The 21,934-nt window shown below is 46.0% G+C and overlaps 2 protein-coding genes across 2 annotated transcripts; both read left to right on the top strand.

Annotated features, from left to right (window-relative positions):
* The first annotated feature begins 2,269 nt into the window (after window positions 1-2,269).
* Window positions 2,270-7,367, top strand: spata7 (spermatogenesis associated 7). The gene is made up of 12 exons (XM_076165565.1): window positions 2,270-2,480; window positions 3,492-3,554; window positions 3,669-3,755; window positions 3,860-3,907; window positions 4,030-4,133; window positions 4,231-4,691; window positions 4,818-4,866; window positions 5,251-5,363; window positions 5,474-5,524; window positions 5,628-5,705; window positions 5,902-5,959; window positions 6,078-7,367. The coding sequence occupies exons 1-12, from the start codon at window positions 2,438-2,440 to the stop codon at window positions 6,708-6,710; spliced, it is 1,788 nt and encodes a 595-aa protein (XP_076021680.1). The 5' UTR covers window positions 2,270-2,437; the 3' UTR covers window positions 6,711-7,367.
* A 1,023-nt stretch (window positions 7,368-8,390) lies between these two features.
* ptpn21 (protein tyrosine phosphatase non-receptor type 21) lies at window positions 8,391-21,807 on the top strand. Its single transcript, XM_076165566.1, has 19 exons — window positions 8,391-8,596; window positions 9,298-9,625; window positions 10,624-10,793; window positions 10,917-11,014; window positions 12,083-12,150; window positions 12,238-12,308; window positions 13,109-13,196; window positions 13,379-13,467; window positions 13,959-14,046; window positions 14,196-14,275; window positions 14,890-14,950; window positions 15,134-15,215; window positions 15,325-16,838; window positions 17,339-17,479; window positions 18,095-18,313; window positions 18,460-18,588; window positions 18,682-18,916; window positions 19,048-19,208; window positions 19,294-21,807. Exons 2-19 carry the CDS (start codon window positions 9,446-9,448, stop codon window positions 19,420-19,422), a joined length of 3,603 nt encoding a protein of 1,200 aa, XP_076021681.1. The 5' UTR covers window positions 8,391-8,596; window positions 9,298-9,445; the 3' UTR covers window positions 19,423-21,807.
* Window positions 21,808-21,934: the final 127 nt, after the last annotated feature.

Here is a 21,934-nt window from a genome sequence, read left to right as displayed (position 1 = left end):
ACTCACTGGTGCACTTGTGAGACCTTTTACTCAGCTGTCGCACAATCCCATTACTCTCTGTCTCCATCGAACACACACACACACATAAACACACACACGAGCACGGTCCGGTCCACAAACAACAGCTGGAGTGTGTCCAGACAAGCCAACTTTACGCAGACATTACGCGATAGCAGCAGCGGGGAGATGATGCTCTCCTCCCCGGCTCTCCATCGCTCCTTTGCTCCTCCATCATCATCATCACACCTTCACTAATCTAAGCACATTTTCTATCATTTAAGGCTACATTCATATATAATATCTATACATCCATTCACATCACATCACACTTACTCTCGTTTGTCGCCCGGAGCTCGGTTAAGCTCTCATCTCATCTCATCTCATCCATCCGGCGGTGCATGGAGCACATGGCGCAGGGCGGCAAGTCAGAGATGTTCGCCGGTTTAGTGGCAGCTTGAACCATTACATCATCCCAACATATGGGAAACTGCATAATTGATTGCGTTTGGTACCTAAAAACGAGAAACGCCCTCGATGTTAAGACCACTTAAACACTTACAAAGCAAAAATTGACTCAGATGAGGAAGGAGAATGAAAAAAGGAAAAATAGAGAGAATAAAGAAGAAAATTCTTGGGCGGTGAAATTTAAAAAATATTGCACTTTTATTTGAACAATTACAAATATTACAGATGAATTTTCGCCTTTATTTAATACAATAATGTGTGACGTCAATGAAAACCACTAACTCGAATGAAAAATGGAAATGCAGACACAAAAACAAAGATCCTTTTCCAATCCTTTAAAAATCTGTGCTGATGTCAGAAAACATGGCAACAAGTCTGAACAAGTATCAGACCACCTGAGGTATCATCAGACTCGTTTACATTCATTTGGACTTTATTACCTGAACAAAACACTTTGAAACAGTTTGAAAATGTATTTATGGTGTATAGCAGTGTTGCGTCATTCGTAAAATAAATCACAATACATCGCTGGTAAATGGTGCCAAGAGGTCAAAAGGTCCATGAAACAATACACAAAGCAGAAATTAACAATATATGGCCGTTGACAGAGTGTTCTCATGTTGAGCTTCTATGCAAAGAGCTGCACGTTGCCTCATATTCTTTACGTTTGAACTCAAGACAGATTATAGAGACAGAAGTGTAACAGTGTTGTGGTTCTTCTCAGCAAACCACCTGGCCAAACACATGCTTCATGTTTCAGTCATACACTGGACCGGTGCCAGATCTTATTTATAGACTGGGTTGCCTGCTGTAAGGCTTTAGGACCCTGAGGAACACACAGTTTGAATAATTGATCACCACCCATGTTGTATAGAACACAGACACTCATATAGCAAATTGGCCCAGTCGAGGTTTTGGTCCAAATAATGCATATCTTGGGTTTACTGTAGCTGTTTCCTGTCTGAACCTCCAACCTAGGATATACCAAGATGAAACACACACACCCCCAACCCCCACCCCCCCCAAGGACCCCTGGGTGCCACATTTGGGTGCCTTAAGTAGGATTTAATGATCTACCTGTGCCACCACATTGCCGGTTGGCCCAGCTGACGACACACACAGTTGCCACGAGCCCCCTCCCGTCGAACTGCACAAGCGCCACCTGCCCCAGTAATAAGTCTGTGTTAGCCGTTTTAGTTAACGTTTCCCGCAGACTTATTAGCCTTATTACCCCTCGTGCTGTTAAGGCGTGATTGCATCGTCTCTCAATCACGACATTTGCTGACAGCAGCTGCGCAGTCATAGGCTCGATCAATGTGATGAATCAGCCTGTACGAATTAGATGGAAAGCTTAGTGGTATGGATGACAACAACCAGTAACCCCCTCCTCCTCCTCTTCCTCCTCCTTCCAATGTGGTGCTGGGAAGGCCTTTGAGCAGATGACAGGAGATTGAAATTATGGCGTATTGATTGGTGTTACTCTTCCTCTTATATATGGAACTATAAGTCTGAACAAGTCTGAACAAGTCTTGGACCTGCAGTATATCATCAAATATATGGATTAGGTAGATGAGGTAATGCAGAGGTGCTGCTATTGTGTTGGCATGGTGATGACATCATATATATAGCTATAAATAAGGACACAACATTTAAAAAAATGCTTCATGTTACACAGTTCAATGTCCAAATATGCAAGTCTGAGTTGAATTGCTAGTGTGTGTTAGTGTGTGTGTTAGTGTGTGGGTGTGGGCGTCTCCTTACGCACAAACGTGATGACGAAACCATTCATAGCAACCAGCATGGCGACGGGGAAGCTTTGCTCTCTCCTCTCATCTGCTTACGAGCTACACTAGCCTTAGCTTAGCTTGCTACCTAGCTACGTGATTATTCCCCAGCATTAAAATGTTTACAGCAAAGCGCGTCGAACTCTCTGGGTGTATCCAAACTACAGATCTGAATATTTCTGATCGACATGGGACTCGCTGAGTGTAACAGCATGGCGGAATCTAAAAGAGGTAGGCCACGTAAAAGTGTAGATATTATTATTAGCATTAGCTATCGAGCTAAGTCTATTAAAGGTGGCGAAATGTGCTTAGGCAGCGAATTATAAGGACAAAGTGAAGCTGACTGGCTTTATACACGATGTGCGCTCAACCATAGTTCAACCTGAGTCAGACTCAGCTCATGTTGCTGCTTTTCAAGGGCATAAAGTAAACAGCAAAGTAACTTTAACTTGATGGTAGAAGGCTAATAGTGATGGACGCGTTCCGTTTAGATGTGTCTGCCTGAGCTGTGGCCCTGTTAACATGCATTCTGCCTCACGAACAACCTAAATGGAACGCTCCCATTAAGCTTATTACACCTGTGATTTTACTGCAAAATACTTACTGTAATATTCTCTCATAAACCCCAAAAGAAGCAACAAAAACCTAAAATCAACTAAACACAGAATAATCTACTGGACCAACGGCCAACACGACTACTGAGTACAAAAGAACCACCAACTGGAAAGTTATAAATTCTGTTATAATACAGAGACACATTTATTGCTTTCACAACATACTGTAGTTGTGTGTTGATAGTGATGATGTCATACCAGACATAATAGATGGAAATTACTTAAAAAAAACAATAGAACTAAATATTAGAGTTGTAACTAAACTATATTATCAGTTAAACATACAATGATTATAGATTCATTCAGGGGATGCTAGGGTGAAGGGGGTGAAAGATGTCAGTTAGAGGCTGGTTTCCACAGTAACCATGAACAACCGGTCAGGTGAAAAGAATGAGCGAGTTGGCATCTGCCTCCCTCGGCCTGTGTTTGCTCGTGGCAGCTCTACACATCCTTCTACAGGGAAAAGGGTGATGAGGAAACCACCTCAACAGTCAAAAACCCTGCGATGTATGATTCATAATGATATCAAATAGATCTTCTGTCATTCATTAATTGTAGACCAAGTTGCAGGTGGACAAATAATTCACATGGGCTCCACTAATGAATCCTCTGAATGTCTGCATTTTAGGGAGTGTTCCATCTGGACATGGGTGCAGCCCGGGTGCAAGAGGACAGACCGTGAAAAATCACAGTAAGTATTACAATTATCACAACAAAACTAAATGTAATGGCAGTCGTAGATTTGTCCCACAACAAGTAACATGTCATGTTTTTTGTTATCTCTTTTGTTGTTTTGCATTTGTAGCTTTCTACCCTCACTCCGTCTCCATTTCACAGTCCATTATTAACGACCACATGGTGTCCCATTACAAAAAGATTTATACAGCTAAAGGTGAGTTACAGCTTAGGCAGGTAGAGCGGATAAATGATACGGATCAAAATAGAATGATCAAAAAGTATCAATTACTGAAATGAACTGTCTTTGTGTTTCCACAGCCACCATTGATACCTCAGTACCCAAAAGTTTGATTCATAGTGTAAAGTGTAAGTTGCAAAGTGTGAGAAGCAATTGGAGAAACAACACAATACAATACACTGAGCACTTGTTTACACTCAGTGAATAGCAGGCAACCTTCTATATGTCAGTTATCCTCTTGTGTACACAGACAATGATCGGATCCGACAGGAGCGAATGAGGAAGGGCGATCGTTCTCAGTCAGCTCGTCCTCTCTCACAGAGCTTCAGCAGAGCCTCATGCTCGCCAGCTCAGGTAAGAAAATCAAGGATGAAAATACTTCCAAATGCTTTATGTCACTCAAACCTGATTAGTCTGTTGTCTGACCTTGTTGAATACTTTTCCTCTTTAGAGCAGATTATCATTGCAGGATGACAGGAGCCCCTTCCTCTGCTCAAGGAGTTCCTTTCTCTCCAGCGCGAGGTTTAGAACCTCCTTTCCTGTCCATCAGGTAGTTTATCCATCAGCAGGGTCTCAGAGACGCCGCCAACCTGCTCGTTCAGCGTCAGAATTAAGCTACCGGAGCCCAGAGGCAACTTCCCACCAGCAGCAGTCAGCGTGTTCATCTGCAGTTTTGGGAAATCAGAGTCTTTGCAAGAGTTTCCAGGATCCTGTCCAGAAGACATACAGCGGAGACTTGATCCAGAGACATTCTCAACATTTCACTTCAAATAAACCTTTTACCCCAAAGACTCTGAAATCAGATAAGAGTTCATACCTGTCAGAATATCGATACTACAGAACACCACGAAAGAAACGTGTTCAGGACGGCAACAACTCCACACTCATGCAACAGGAAACTTATCATGGAAGGTGCTTAACACACACACACACACACACACACACACACACACACACAGATACACACACACTATATTTTTTACATTGTTTGCTCTAAAATTGTACATGCCGATCTTGTTTTTTTTTCTCTTGATGCAGTACAAAAACCATGGAGTGCACATCGGAGGATTTTGATGATCCATCTCAGGTAACAGGATTTAATTGTACTAATTAACTTAAAAGCTTTTTGAAAAGAGGCCAAAATGGTTCTGTTGTGACTGTTAGTGATTTTTCAAGAAAACAATAATGAGTTCATGTTTAATGAAATTCTTAAATGTTAAAACAATTGAAACATTATCAGATGTTATGAAATGACTTGGCCTGACAAACCTCCAAATATCCAAATCATAAAGCAAACAGAACAAGTGTGTGCCTCTGTCTCTAGATGGCGCTCTAAGCATGGTCATGTCATCAGTCAAACTCCCCAGTTCAGTCAAACCTTTAACAATATTGACAGAAATGTGAAAATGTATCACTAACTCCTAATTTTGTGAGTCTCCTTTCCTCATTTGACACGTTTCCTCTTGTACAGGGATTTAGTACGGAGCATGAGCGGTCCGAGGGAAACAGTCCATATTTCTCTGCATCAAGACAAAGTCAGAGAAGCAAGAGCGGAGACCAGGATTTTTTTGACTCCTCATCCAGGTAAAACTATGACATGAGACTAGTTTGTTGGATTGTTACACAAAGCATATTGGTGTTTTCAGTGGGTTTGGATTCTTCGAAGCTCTTTAAGTGACATTGCCTTCTTCCAGAGCCTCACCAGGCATCATGAAGTCCCCCCTGATGAAGACTATATCTGCAGAGTAAGTTCTCGTAGAGTACTTCAATAATTCTAGAACCTTATACTGTTAATATCTGAAATAATTGTATTCTTTGAAGTAAATACCAACATTTATCCTTTAACAGGGAAGTTGAGTTAATGTACCTTGAATTCATCTCTGCTGTAACAGATGACATCTTGTCCAGGGGTTACTTCTCCGACAGGTTAGTCATGCTTTACTAACTATTTTCTGTTAACCTAATGTTGAAATTGCTATTTAATCTATACCAAAGGGAAGTCACAGTTGCAGCCTGAATGGACATGTGGTTAAACATTGGCCAGTGGTCTGATAATGATGGATTATTGCATCCTGAGCCATGACTGCAGTGCAAGTTAGTGTCTGTTGTTGTTGTTTGTCAGGGCCCTGGACAGGCTGTTGAAGCAGTATATTGACATGAATCACCGCCACCTTGATGAGGTCAGCCTATTATTTCATGCTGTATATCAGATATAGTGAGCAATTCTTGGTAAATATTATTTCTAAAAGGGCTCTGGAACTTGTCATGCAATTGATGACATTTTTTCTCCACTTGAAGGATAAAATGCGCCACCTTCTGGAAACGCTGCGTAAGGATTATCAAGATCCAAGCAGCACATCCAGCTTCAGTACAGAGCTGAAGACAATGGGGAAGGATCTGCAAAATAAACGCCAACCAAAGGTACAATCAGGGCGGAAGAAACAGAGGAAGACCAAAGAAGACAATGACCTCTTTCCTTATGCATCACTCATCAAACACGACGATGCCCAGTTGAATGCTGTTCCCGTATCGAGTTCTACACCGTGCGGCTCTCCTGACAGGACTTCTTCACCTACAAATGGTGAAGAGGACTGTGAAAATGACACTCAAGAAAGAGGAATGGCTTCTTCCTGGCTTAGCGAGCATCCTACTGATTATACAGAAATCACGGAAGAGGGGAACCATCAAAACCAAACAGACACGAACATAGAAGATATCAATGGAAGCCATGACTTTTCCTCTGTAAGCAGTGAGGGATCCCATCAGGACCAAGCCGAGGTCCTCGATGATGGACAGTCCAGCGAGCTTGAGGATCTGGGGAAAATGTTGTCTGACTCTCTGCAGGTGTCCAGTAATACAAACGGTAACATGGAGGCTGCTGAGGAGCAACTTACAAATACATTAGGTACTGGAAGTGATGATGAGTTTTAAGTTGCTCCTCTTCAGCATTCAGGGATTAAATGTGATGTCATGTTTCTCTGTTACCATGTGAGCGTCCTCCCTACAGGAATGTGATCTTTGTCTTTCTTATTTATAGTTTTTCTAAATGGAGTGTGTTAGCTTTCTGATGTTAAAAACATCCCCCAGTATTTTGGTTTCACTTGTTTTATTGTATGTATTCCAAAAGCACGATGGAAACAACACAGAATAAGATATGATGTGGATGTGCTTGCTGTTTTAGTCTCTCTGGGATGCTTGGAGGTTATTAGTGGGCGTGTACTGGAGCTCTATGTGAGCTCTAGAGAAATGCTATTAGTATTTCTGTCTTCTTCAGTATTAGCAAAATTGTAACTGTAATACTTTACAATAATTTACAATTTGTAAATGATAGCACAGAGCACTGCACTGAAACCAGACGTGTGGCATTAGTAGTATTTTGTACTTTATGTTAAAAGGAGTGTTCCCAGATAATCTGAAGTATGATATAGTTTTACACTTTTTCACTGTAATGTACTTTCTCAGGATTCTAGAACAAAAAAAATGTAGTCAATGAAATTCTATATTTTTGAGTATAACTTACTTGTATGTAGCAGCTAATTGACTATCACCAAAAAGTGTCTTTATATTTGCAATAAATTGTTACTCTTTCTTCCTCTCTTTGTCTGTGATTTGCACATGATAATATTGAAGTAAAGGCAGAGTGGTGTTATAGATGATAATAGTCATCTGAAGAAGAACTGAACTGAAATAATTTGAACAGATGAGTATCATGGTGCTCGACTGTAAATGTAGAAGGATGATATACTAGAATTCCTGATTGTGTTACATTCTGGGTAATATATTGCTACTGGAGCCGATGTTGCCTATAATGGGTGGACATTTCAACTTACAAGCATGTCAATCACACTCAACAGAGCAGGAGGTCAGTTGAAAAGTTATAACAATCTCATTACCCACCACAATTTCTGCAAAATTGACAGTTATTACTTGCCCAGATATAGTTTCTTAAAATGTTAAATATGTAAAAGATATGGCTGTTATTGGCTTCACAGTCACATAAATCACGGAATCTACTAAATGTAAAAAAAAAAAAAAAGTTAAAAAAGAGTAAAATGATTGTGTTACCGTTAGAATTGTACTCACCAGAAGAAACCTATGATTTTGGTTAATACAAGATGTTGAGGTACAATTACTTATAGTCATACTAAGGGACAGTTATTTAACCCTCTATACATAGTATGGAAAATGATTTGAAACCACAATTGTGTGGGAACGTCCTACATTCATCCGTCTAAACACTAATAAACCAAACATTAGTCAGTGTTGTGTCATTGAGAGCAGAGTGTTGGCTGGGCGGTGAGCGGGGCAGCGGCCGCAGCACGCAGCTGTCCGCTCTCTGCCATTTTCACCGCTCGGCATTCCAGCTGTCTGATGTCATGGCTCTGAAAGCCTGCGTGTATCCCTCCGCCGCCCAGGGACTAGAACAACACTCTCTGAAGTCAGTTCCTTCATTAACACACTTTCAAACCTAACTATGTCTCACAGCTATCACACATTAAATGCAGATTCCAGTGTAATTATATAAACCTCAATAGTCTTGGGAATAGCTGGTCAGTGGAGCGGATCGTGGCGCGGATGTAGACGCGATACACTTGTTGCTTTTCCAGTCCCAGGAAGTGAAACACGCTCGGAACTTGAGTGAAGTGTCGGAGCGAGAGGCATGGAGCGCAATGTTCCTCCTAATCCCGCAGCTGTCCGAAGGCAAATGAACTGCCGATAATTTCCATACAAAACCGGACAATAGAAATCCCGTTGAGCCTAATGGCGGAGCTCACTGCGGCTGAAACCTGTTGGGACTCCTAACTTACACCCGGCGGGTAACGTTTACACTTTTTATGCCCCAAATATTTACCGGCGACGTCAGCTTTCCATCGGTGCCGTCTATTTGCTGGAGCATATGCTAGCAGGCTAACGCAACATTAGTTGGAACGAAAGAGACGCTAGATGAATTTACATTGATATTTGAAGTGATTGACGCTAAATACCGACAGGAATAGCTTTTAATTAAACACTTTCATTAAATAAACACATTTTTAGAAGTATGTTGTAACTAACTGAGATTTACTTGTAATTGTGGGTTATGTTTGCAAAAATAGCAGGGATTTGATTCCTAAATGTTCAAAGCTACGACCCTATGTTGTCAGTTTTTGGATAAGGCTATTCACTGGAAAAGGTTTAAGCTTATAGCCAAAGCAAAACAATAACATATACCGTTAGACAGCTCTTATGTTTATTTAGCGATGACAAGGATCTATCAAGTTATGGAAACTAAAGCCATGTTGATAGAAAATGCAAGTACATTAAAAAAAAAGTAAAACAATGCAGCATTAATGACTATTTCTGTAACATAAACCATTTGTTTACACTACAGATCCCAGCACATTTAAATGTTATATAGTGATGGTTTGTAGTTATGTTTAAGCCTGCATCCTGTGTTAGAGACGTCTATCTATGCTGACAGTTATTCTTAGTCATAGTTAGATGATGTTTTGATCGTTTTCTTCTCCCGTCTTCTCAGGTCTGTGTGTATGTTGTTGATGATCATGATGAGCCTCAGAACCTGCTGGCCCAACAATCACACCGCCTCTGACGGCACAGTGATGAGAACCGTCGCTCTGGACTAAGTGAAGACCCCCCGTCCGTCCATTTGTGAAGAAGTGTGAAACATGCCCCTGCCATTTGGCTTAAAACTCAAACGGACTCGGAGGTATACGGTTTCAAGCAAGAGCTGTCTTGTCACTCGGATTCAGCTGCTCAATGGAGAGTTTGTTGAGTTTACACTTTCGGTGGAGAGCACCGGACAGGAATGTTTGGAAGCAGTTGCCCAGAGACTGGAGTTAAGAGAGGTATGTATGTATTTTCATGCAAATAAAAGTCCTGATTGTTCTCTCTTCTAGACCTTATTGAGACCGAGCATCTCATCAGCAGAGGCTCGGTTGTTAAAATAGTCTTCTGGTCATATGTGTGGGAAAGCAGAGAGACTCATCCTTCTTTTGCTGATACTAGTTTATGTCTTATTCGTGACATTCCTGATTTAAGTCACTCAATGGACCATGACTGTACACTATTACAACTGATACGATCTCAGTGAGTGTAGGAAGTAACACTAAAGGTACAATTTCTGCAGGAGTGTGATATTTGGTTACACTTTCTATTGCTTGATAACATGGCAAGATTAGATTGTTTTCATCCAGTGTGCAGGGTAAACACCTGTATCACACATTACCACCTTGAGAGCCACATGCATTTAACACTTTAAAGACGATGGAGCCGTGTTGTTGGGGTTTAAGCTTTATTAATATTGAACAATTGTTGATTATTTTTCTTTATCACAAACACATTTGCAGGTCAGTTTCTATCTGTTGTATAAAAGCTCTGTTGGCCAGTAATGTTCTAGTTGTGTTTAAGGACAATAGGACTCTTTTAGCTCAGTTCACCATGTGGACCACGAGCCTGCGGGAGTTATGTCTCTTACCAGTGTTCATTGTGAGATTCCCCTGTGCTGAGTCTCTCCCAGCTCTGATCCAGGAGATGTGTGCAGTGGCTCAGCTTACAGTTGGATTGTTTAAATATGTTTAGCATGTGTTTCAGATCATTAAAGACCCCCAGCTCCGGCTCTGTGCATTTTAACTAAAGGGCTGAACAGAACGTATGTGCCTCTGCTATCAAGTAACCACAGATTAAGTTAATATTTTAGCTGACATGTTTTGCTGTAATGAATCTTTGTTATGCTGCTGCTGCCCCAGCATTCCAAATACTTCACTCCAAATACTTTCCTTTCATGCGTCCCAGTTGTTGCTGTGGTTTGGATGTAATGTTTCCACTTGCTCTTGTTGTTTGCTAGATAACGTACTTCAGCCTGTGGTACTTCAACAAGCAGAATCAGCAGAGATGGATCGACCTTGAGAAGCCGTTGAAGAAGCAGCTAGACAAGTATGGGCTGGAGCCCACCGTTTACTTTGGAGTGGTGTTCTACATTCCCAGCGTCACTCAACTCCAGCAGGAGATCACAAGGTGAAGGTCCAGCAGTGGCACAGGGGGTTTGATCCAACTCATCCCACCTTTATTCACTTTTTAATGGCCTCGGTGTGGCAAATAATGATTGATGAATCCTTTAAACCCCCTCTTTCCTCACAGGTATCAGTATTACCTCCAGCTGAAGAAGGATGTTCTGGAGGGCAGGATCTCGTGCTCGCTGGAACAAGCCATCCGTCTGGCAAGCCTGGCAGTGCAAGGTACTATGAATGCTAATACAAAGCAAATGTACTACTTACTTACAGTGACCCTAACATCCGTCCTGTAGCGTCTAAAGATGTGTAAACACCATATATAAGCAGTGACGTGTGCAGGATTGCAGTGTTGTAGCTGTGCTGAAGAGCCGGTGCAGTAAAGCTGACAGTTGACTCATATCTTTTTCTCACGCCGCCTTCCGAGTGTCTGCTGCTCACATTAGTTTGTCTGAAGCCTCCGTTCAGCCTCTTTCCCAGCGTTTTAATAGAGCCACTTTACTGCTCAGTTAATATAGAGGCCTTAACAAGCCCCATCAAACTTGAGCTCACTCTTAAAATTGGCCCACGGGCGTGTTTGCCAACGTGAACTTCCATCGCGTTGAGCCCTGACGCGTCTACCCACATTTGACGAGCCTGAAGAATCTCAAACACTGCTGGCAAAGTTATATCAGGCGCTGCGAGCGGCTGGGCCGGGCGTTAGCATAGCAGAGACCCTGAGATCACTTACTGTTTAAATGACACACAGGCATGTGTCTTTACTGCATTGAGGGAAACATTCTTCTTGTAAGCCCCCCCCCAAATGTGTTTCATTACGGGCGATGTTGTCGTGCAGACTTGGTGTTTTTGTTCTATTAAAGCTGCGTCGCTGCTATTTTGCGCCAGGATCCAGCACAGTCTGGAATGAAGAGCGGTTGTAGCTTGCGAGCGCTGCTGATGCCTGAGATGCCCGACATAGCTGTGGACGCAGGCAGGCAGGCAGGCAGGCAGGCAGGCAGGCAGGCAGGCAGGCAGGCAGGCAGGCAGAGAGGCAGGGTGGAGCTGCCGACCCCTTTTGGGAACGCGACGTGGTCAGACACCGGAGCGATTCCCCTCCATAACAAAACGGGTCCCCTCCTCTCCTATAATTAGCCCTTCCCGTCATCATACACCGCCGCGTTCCAAAAGGCCAATGAGGCATCCTGCACTTCCTTGATGCTGTGGACAGATAATGTGTACGTTTTTCATAGAGCCCTGTCATGCAGTGTGTCTCTGGATGTGTTTATTAATGAAGCTATTCTCCCTTTTTGTCTTTAGCCGACTTTGGAGACTTCAATCGTTATGATTCCCAGGAGTTCCTCCAGAAGTTTGTGCTCTTTCCCATTGTAAGATCTTTTTAACACTCAACTTCCTCACTTAAATAGCAGACATAATAATCAGTGCTCTACTAATGTGTGTGTTTGTGTGTGCAGGACTGGATCCAGGATGAGCGCGTGCTGGAAGAGGCCACGCAGAAAGTGGCTCTCATCTATCAGTCCTTCAGGTGAGCTCTCTCCCCGCTGCTTCTACTCCCTCCGTCTACGATGCCGCCTTGCCTTTTCTTTTCCTTACACACACGTTGGATCTATCCAGGGAGTCTGTCTTTTTATTAGTCTGTCTTCATCTGGTTCTGCTTAGAAGTACGCGTATAATTCATCTTCTTTTATTTACGCTCGGAGCGGCTGAAACGCACAAATCAAGCTGGCCCGGCACCAAACCCTCCGTTTTACCCACCGAGCCCTCGGATTCTCTCTACTCGCTCCAAGGACGTCTGTTTCTAATCGGCCGCTCCATCTCGCCTCTCTTCCAGTTCACCCTGCAGGTTTTTCATTCCCACGTTCCCCGTCCTCTCCCGTAAAGGTTGGCATTGTTGTCCGTATGAGAGCTCCCCGTGTCTCTTGAAAGGAGTGTTAACACGCAGCGCTCCCCGAGGAATTGCTGGCACAGAGGCAGGATGGGAGGTGTCTGCTGTGTGATGGGGAGGGAGCGGGGGAGAGGTGAAGAGGTGAAGGGGTCGACGCTGTGTCATAGATTTTAGGAATTTTTGAAGAGACGGATTAGATTGTGGTTAATGAATTGCCCTTTGTAGCATTTGGATGTTGTGTGTGTCTGTATCGATGCGTACTGAACAATGACGTCACGGCCATGCATTTCTCTGCTCTGGTACTATTTTGAATCCTGGGAACTTTATCCCAAAGTCGCTCTGTTTTGCTTGTTTTGCGTCCCACCCATTGTTCCCTAAGCTCAATATGCCTCGACTGTTGTGTCTTCAACCGTTTCTTGTCATTGTCGCCCTTTTTCCAGGGGGTTGTCGGCCCCTGAGGCAGAGATGCTGTACATGCAGGAGGTGGAGAAAATGGAGGGTTACGGCCAGGAAAGCTACCAAGCCAAGGTAGGTCCACCGCAGAATTCCCAACTCCCCAAATCACACAAAGGAGAGGCATGTTAATGCTGTTGTGCCACTTGAGCGAAGAAGGATTGGTATCTTCCGGTTTTGGACATTGGGCCGTCACAAATCCACATTTCCTGCCCTAGATTGCCGTGTCTAAATGCCTCTATCTTGCCTCCTAACAGGACAGCACCGGCTCAGACGTCATCCTGGGCGCCTGTCTGGACGGCATTTTTGTCAAGCATAAAAATGGCCGGCCCCTCCATTTATTCAGGTGAGTTCAGGATGCTTGTCTCGTGATATTGAGTCAGACGCCTCCGTCAGCACAGATTGTGTTTTGCTGTAGGTGGAGGTGTGTCCTGTATGGATTCTGAAGGCTCTTTAAAGCCCAGAGTGTGTGTGTGTGTCTGAGTGTGTGTGACCCGCAAGGAAATGAGTCAGACTGTGAGAGGTGATAAGGAATGTTGACGCATTATCTGTCAGTCTGTGAACACAGCCTTTGATTTGTTAGCGACTGAGTCTTGACTTAACCTCAATGGCCTGCGTGACATGTTGTGTAGTAAACGTGTGTGTGTGTGTGTGTGTGTGTGTGTGTGTGTGTGTGTGTGTGTGTGTGTGTGTGTGTGTGTGTGTGTGTGTGTGTGTGTGTGTAATGAGGCTCATAAAAAGGCTGTGAGGTTTTGTGTCGTTACAGTCGTGACCATCATGACATCATGTTTTTCTCCTCTCCCTCTCTTTGTCCCTGCGCTGTAATTGGCCGTGTAGGTGGAACGAGATTAACAACATGAGTCACAACAGGTCCTTCTTTGCTCTGGAGCTGACCAACAGAGAGGAGAGTGTGCAGTTCCAGACCGTAAGTGTCACTTCTCTACTCGTGAATTTGTTATTTTAGGTCTCTGAGTGTGTGTGTATGTGTGTGTGTGTGGCTTTATTACGTATGCAAATGACACTCTTGTCGCACATCCCCCAACATCTCATATTTCTCTCTCTTTTTCTCTTCAGGAAGACATGGAAACCTCCAAATATGTGTGCCGGATGTGTCTGGCCAGACTCAAGTTTTATAAGATTAACAAGAGTAGCCTGTAAGTGTTTTCCCTTCAACATGTCTAGCCTAGTTCCTGTCTCTTTGTTACTTGTTGTCTTGTGCATGCAGTGCAGAGTGTGTGTGTGTGTGCATCTGCCTCTCCTCCTCTGAGGTTGAGCCTCACTCTATCCCCTCTCCTCTCCTCAGAGAGGAGTGTGACCCCCCCCTGCCTTCTGAGGGCTCCCAGAAGTCCCTTCTCACTCTATACTTTCCTCGCTTTCCAATGCTCTCTCGTCCCTCTCTGCCTTCTAATAAGTGGTGAGCAACACTGTCAGCCACTGCCTACAGTCTGCCTGCCAACACCCAGTCTCTCCTGACCACTCAGCCAACCATACCTGAGCAAACAGACCTAAACACAGCCTAAATCTGGACCGGGCCTGCAGTTTCAGAGCCTCCAGTAAATGTATTTGGGGGCACGTTTCAACAAACGGCCCAAAGTTTTTGACAAATCCACAAGGATCCTTGAGCCGAGCATTGTTCTGACTAAATGTTTTAGGTCTCTGTCATTTGATTGACACAGGCATTTACAGGCACGTGATGTAGTTCTAAGCTGCGCTGTCATGTCAAAGTAATCCATCATCTTAATTTGACTGCTGTTTGTCTCTCCACCAGTCAAACCCAACCCGCTGTCGTCAACCCAGTCAGACGGAGATCTTCCACTAGAATGTCTCTGGTAAAGTCTGCTCACACTCCACACACACACGTCACCTGCTTGTCTGCACGTACATTCCTCTGTTACACAGCACACGTTTGAATCACATGATGAAGTCATGGCAGTGTGTGTTAGTGTACAATTAGATTGGACAATTTCATGCTTGTCGGTATTGTAACTGTGTGTGTGGTAACTGATCTGCAGCCAAAGCCTCAAGCCTACATGATGGCTCCTCCACAGATGCACTACAACGGCCACTTCCCAGAGCCTTACACGTCATCTCAAGGTAACGTCTGAGGAGGGACTTACTACTCAGGATCTGCTTGAACTAAACTCATTGCTTTGTCCTTATAAGTCCACAACTCTGCTGAGCTGTAGCTTTTCCTCTCCTGCAGATAACCTGTACATGAACAATCAGAATGGTTACTACTACCATTCCCAGACCAGCCTGGACTGCGCTCCTCTGGAGTACGGGAGCGGGGGGCGTTTGCGTAACGGCAGCGTGTACAGCGCCCACAGCACCAGCTCCCTCACAAACCCCCAGCACTACCTCCAGCCTTCACCCATGTCCTCCAATCCCTCCATCACCAGCGACATCACCCGGCCAGATTACGTCCCCTCGCACCGCCACAGCGCCCTCATCCCGCCGTCGTACCGCGCCACGCCTGACTACGAGACGGTGATGCGTCAGAAGACCCGGGGGATGGGAGGGGGGATGGTTCTGGCTCAGGACCACCGGCAGAGCCACTCCATGAGGAACCTCAACATCGGGAACTCGTACGCCTACAGCAGACCGGACCCCCTAGTTTACAGCCAGCCGGAGATCAGGGTGGAGCACGGCGGAGGAGCCCAACACCACCAGTATCCGTTCCACCTCAGCTCCAGCTTCCACGGCCCGTCCCCGTACCCCTACCCGACGGAGAGGAGGCCCGTGGTCGGGGCCGTCAGCGTCCCGGAGCTCACAAACGTGCAGCTGCAGCAGGCGCAGGAGTATCCGGCCCCCAACATCATGAGAACGCACGTGTACCGACCGCCTCCTCCGTACCCGTACGCCCACCCTCGGCCCGCCAACAGCACGCCCGACCTGTCGCGCCACCTGTACGTCAGCAGCAGTAACCCGGACCTGATCATCACGCGGCGGGTGCACCACTCGGTCCAGACGTTCCAGGAGGACAGCTTGCCCGTGGCTCACTCCTTACAGGAAGTGTCGGAGCCTCTCTTCAGCGGGCCGATGCACAGACACCCGCATCTCGCCCTTAAGCGCAACTCTATAGAGATCGCCGGGTTGGCACATAGTCTGGAGGGGATGAGGGTGAAAGAGCGGGCCGTGTCTTCATCAGCGGCCGAGACCGCCTCTCCCCCTCAGGCCCTCCACGCCGGTCGCTCCCAGGGCTCTCAGCTCAACGTGTTCCTGGAGCGCACCAAGACGGAGGACAGGGCTGACGCTAAGGAGAACATTCAGTACGGACACAAGAAATCCCTCTCTGACGCCACCATGCTGGTTCACAGCAGCGGGGAGGAGGAGGAGTTTGAGGACGACGGTGGACGTCACACGCCGCTCTCTCAGGACGTCATAGCGGCCGTTTACCCTGACCAGCAGCCAAACCAACATCAGAGCTTGACATCTCTCACTCCTCTGGCACCTCAGCAGCAGACGCCCGCAGAGCCTCCGCCCGCGTATCCCATCGGCTCCACGCTCGACCCCTCCATCACCTATCGGCCGCACTCCCGCCTCCACGAGGCCGAACCTCTGTACCTGCTGCCCGACCTGCAGCAGCCCAGGATCATGCCGTCCGTGTCGGAGGGAGACCTGAGCGGCCAGGCCAAGCTGAAGACCAAAAAGGACTTCAAGAAGAGGCCGGTCTCTGACGTGCCCACTGGGAAGAAGCCCGTGGGTCTGCCTCCTCCGGTGAGTCTGAGTCCTACACTTCTCTTAAATGTACGATGAAGCAGTGATTGATGTCAAGCAGCTGGTTCTGGTGGTTTTATCCTCTTATTAACCAGTAATCAACTAAGTGACATTTCAGTAGCCAACCAGAAGGGGAAGGTTGCCGCCGTTTGTGTTGTCTAAATAATTAAACTTAAATGTGTTTAAGACTGAAATAGGGCGGTGCTTTTTTTAGAAAGATAATGTCTGTTGTTAAACTCATTGCTTACATATCTGTATGAAAGCTATTATGGTTACTATGGCAGCATGAATGATGTAACCAGGTTTACGATGACACACGTCCAAAGAATGCAGCAGAGCCGCCTCTGAAAACCGGCCAGGTGACATTCTGAGCGATCAGACGCAGGGAGGCTGCGCCGTCCCTCCCCTCTCTCCCCACCCTCCCATACACTCCCTCGCTCCACCGCACACACATTTGTCCTCACTCCTCTCTCCTGTCATTGCATCTGTTGTCACACCAGGGGATGAAGAAAGGAGCCAGGTCAGAGGTGAAGAAGATGGGCCCTCTGAAGGTGGCGGCCCTCAACGGCCTCTCCCTGTCGAGGCTCCCCATGCACGACGAGGGCAAGGATGAGCTGGAGAGAGCCTCCAATGATGAGAAGGTAAGGACGACAACACGTTGCTCTTTGCTCCATTGAGTACTAAGTCTAGTTTTTGTGTTATGTATGTATTTTCACACAGTTTGGTGAATGACCTTCCTTGTAAGAGCGTTTCTGTAGCTACAGCTCCAGAGCCCGTGTTAGTGTTAGCAGGAGGTGCTGGTGATGTGGGCGCTCGCAGCCTTTTGTTTGGTGAAGACTTGTTGTGAAGGAAATATGAAAGAGGAAGCTGCTGTTCATTTAAAGCACATGACTGAACAGGCCGGCCTTGTTCCTCTGGATGCTTGCAGCTCTAATAGTGAAATTGAATTCCAATTACCTCTTTGTCAGGGTTTTGTTGTTACTCTTAATAAGAACAATCTGGAGTCACTGCTCATAAATAATCACAGCTGATGTAATGCTTCAGCGTTAGAGCGAAGCAGAGGGGAACTACACACTACTACCACAACAGGCAGTGTTTGTAAAGAAGTGACAGTTAGAGAAACACTGCTGACTAAATATTGACAGAGGAGGGAGTGCAGATGAGTCGCACCGCTCCGGGTTTTAGTTTTGTTAAACAGAAGCTTCAGGTTTCATCCCGTTTCATGTTTCCTCTCCACTTGTGTGTGTGTGTTTCAGTGTAAAGTGCTGGAGCAGCGTATGGATCAGGGCATGCTGCTCACCGAGTACGAGCAGGTTCCCAAGCGCCGCTCGGCCAGCGAGTGCACCTTTGCCCTGCTGCAGGAGAACGGAGAGAGGAACCGCTTCCAAGACGTCCTGCCGTACGACAGCACGCGTGTGGAGCTGGTGCCCACCAAGGAGAACAACACGGGATACATCAACGCCTCACATGTCAGAGTAAGCAGGCCACACTCAGAACAAGGTGGAGTCCATTACTCACCGCTCCTCTGTTCTGCTCTAAGCTTCTTGCTCTTGGTACATTAATTACTGCAGAGAACAAACAATGGCTGAATAGAAACATAATTGAAACCCTCTCTGTCTAGATTCCGGTTGGTGGACATGAATGGAGCTACATCGCCACACAGGGTCCCCTATCCAATACCTGTCAGGACTTCTGGCAGATGGTGTGGGAGCAGGGCGTCGCCATCATCGCCATGGTCACCGCCGAAGAGGTACGTCCGTGTTGTTCTATTTACGGTGAAACCTTTTTTTAAACTCCTCCTCCGCTCCCTGGACTCAACCCCGGTGTCGATCCCTCTCTGCAGGAGGGCGGCCGGGAGAAGAGCTTCCGTTACTGGCCCCGGCTCGGCTCCCGCCACACGTCGGTGACGTACGGCCGCTTCAGGATCACCACGCGGTTCCGAACGGACTCCGGCTGCTACGCCACCACGGGGCTGAAGATCAAGCACCTTCTGACCAACCAGGAGAGAACCATCTGGCACCTGCAGTACACAGACTGGCCCGATCACGGCTGCCCTGAGGACTTCAAAGGCTTCGTCAGTGAGTGGGACCCATACCAACATGTTGTTAGTACACAGAGCTGCTGGATGCTCAGTGCTCACACTTATAAACGTTTAGGTGAACAAAGCTTCAGGTTCAAGCTGACCGAGTCACCTGGTTCTGTTTTGCAGCCTACCTGGAGGAGATCCAGTCTGTGAGGAGACACACAAACAGCATCAGTGATCCAAAGAACACCAACCTGCCTGTGCTGGTCCACTGCAGCGCTGGAGTGGGTCGGACCGGAGTGGTCATCCTGTCTGAGATCATGATCGCCTGTCTAGAACACAATGAGGTACCTAAACATCACACACCCATCTGCTACCTGTTCTGTCTTTGTCCACATTTGGCACGCCTCTCATACTAAACGTGTGTTTCAGACGCTGGATGTCCCAGAGGTTCTGAACTTATTGCGCCAGCAGAGGATGATGATGGTCCAGACCATCTCCCAGTACGTCTTCATCTACAAGGTACTGATCCAGTACCTCCGCAACTCCCGGCTCATCTGAGGAGAGCGGCGGCCGACACACGACCGTGGCGGATGATGGTAGGGTGGAATTTCCTCCCCGTTCCTGCCAAACGGCGTTGCAATGACGCAGCGGTATAAATCTGCTGACATCCTGCCAGATCCTGTTTTGGTTCTTTGTCCAAGTGTTAAAATAGGGGAGGCAGATGTTATGCTGTGGAGATGAAAACATGAAGCGGCTCCACATAAAGGAGCACAGAGGCCTCGCTCGGTGTGACCTGCATCCAAACAGTGTTATATTTTTTACAAACATTATTGCTTAATCAAGCCCAGCACTTTCTCAGTACTTTGCTGTACATAATGAACCAATGTTAAGCTGCATTTAAAAAAGATCTTTATTCTAAGTGTATCAAAAAACAGTTGATTTTCATTGACTAAGGTCACTTTTTAAACGACTACGGTCTCATTTTACTGATTGCTGTTGTGCTAACTGTTGGTTTGGATCATGAAGGACGTCTCTATGGTGATAAAGACAACGAGCGGACATCTGCAAATGTTTGGTTTGATATAAAGCTGGATTATGAATCTCAGTGTTCAGACTTTGCAGTGTGGCCCGAGCTTTGCGACAGCACCGCGTTTCACTTCATGAGAGCATGCAGGCTGAGGTTAAAGGAGGTTTTGCTTGTGTCGAGCCTGAAGCTGGGCAGGAGCAAAGTGAAGTGAAGTGAATTCAGAATCATCGAGCGCAAAATGAAACTAAAGCACAAACTAATCTGAAGGAGGATGATTCCATGTTAGAGCTCACAGCACAGCTTACATACGTGCAGAGCAGATTCCCATTTGTCTGCACTCTGTGTTCTCTCGCTCCGTCTCCAGCTGTTTGGTGCGATTCTGAGAACACGGGGACGGAAACCTGCCAGCCATTTTGGGCGAACATACCTCGAGCATGCAAACTGCCAAACCTCAGAGTGATTCGGCTTTGAAGGCTGCCGAGGGAGAGGAGGCAGAGAAATGCTCTTTTGACCTCGCGGGCCTGTGCCAAGCTCAGTCGCAGAGCTCGTTCTGCAGGTTGGTCTGCACTCGCTTTGTTTTGCTTGAGCTCATTAGTTTGGCCTGGAAAGAATTTTCCGGAGGCGCGCAGGCGATCGGCTCGCTCTCCTGGTGGATTCTTGGTTCTTGTCAGTTACAAATCGGGGCTTCAACCCTCACACCAGGTGTTTTTAAGTAAAGGACTCGGAGATATCTGAACAACTCGGGCCTTTTACAGAAGTCCCTGTGTGTTTGTGTTATTCACTGTATAACCCATCGCCACACCCAGTACCCTGACACGCTCAGCATCAGGCTCAGATCATGGCCGTGTCAATGTGGGGGAGACGATGCAACAGACGGGATTAACGGTTTCCAAAAGTGCCTGGTTGAGGGGAATGAAAGAGCAGGAATGTCGCAGGAAAAGCAGGGTTTTAAGTTTATGGGGGGGGAAACTGGAAAATTTTATATTCAATTTTTTTTCAGTACTTTTTTCTATGATAAACATTTGTTTGTTGACAAATGGACCTGTGTGTGCTGTCACGAGTGCTGTATTTATTGAGCTATAACGGTATATTTTCAAATGTTTTGCTAAGTGCCTGGATATCTGCTTTTGTATAGTTGAAAGGGCTCTTTTATTTTTACATAACATGAAGGAATTTTGTGATTGCAGTGAAGGTAATATGCCAATCAATACATTCAAGGAGAAAGAGGTTTCACAACACTTCACAAACTGGCATGATAACTTAAGCACAGTTCACCAAAGTCACCTGGACACGGCCTCCATGAATGATAATTGGAACGTTTAGGTATGTGTTCAGTAATAATGTGAAGTAGTCTACTCAGGGCCACATAGGGGCGGGGGGCGGGGCCACAGTGTTCTGGCTGTGGCACTTCCTCTCACTGCAGTAACACGTGTTGCTCTGCAGACTCCCTAACCGTTAGTCACACTGACCCGGTTGCATCCTAAACACCCGTCTTCCTTCTGCAACACCAGCTAACCCTGAACACATATTAACCCGAAGGCATCGCAAGTTTACAGAGTCGAGTATTTCCAAGTTTCCCCATCAGTGTTATTTGGCGTTTGGCCAAATGAACTTAAACACGGCCAAAAATGAAGTTGTATGAGTTTGCGGTGGCAATGGAGAAACACGCGTCTTAACCCAGGTGAAGCTGCGTTCCACCCTGTGTGTGTGTGACTACACAGGTGGAGACTGACCAGAATGAGCTTGTGGCCAAGGTGGAACCATTTTTGTCCATGTTTATAATGTACACATGTAAAATTCTGCCTTAACCCATAATGGTTATTGTACAAACGATGTATAAACTGTATCTACTGAACAAAAATGGTATGCTGAGTGTAGAGAATCTCTTCTGTTAAGAATAAATGTTTGGAAATATACTGACCTTGTTTGGGCTCTTTAATACATGTCTGTTTACATTAGCGCATTGTGCCACCTTGTGATAGGAAATGGAATCGTCTCCATCTCACTGGTGCTGGGAGCAACAAATGACTCACTGGAAGAGAA

This window comes from Genypterus blacodes, unplaced genomic scaffold, assembly GCF_046128005.1.
Source record: "Genypterus blacodes isolate CSIRO-AG114 ecotype Tasmania unplaced genomic scaffold, CSIRO-AGI_Gbla_v1 ptg000147l_1, whole genome shotgun sequence".
NCBI lineage: Eukaryota > Metazoa > Chordata > Actinopteri > Ophidiiformes > Ophidiidae > Genypterus > Genypterus blacodes.
Note: the sequence above shows the minus strand (reverse complement) of the source record. Positions and strands in the feature narration are given on the sequence as shown.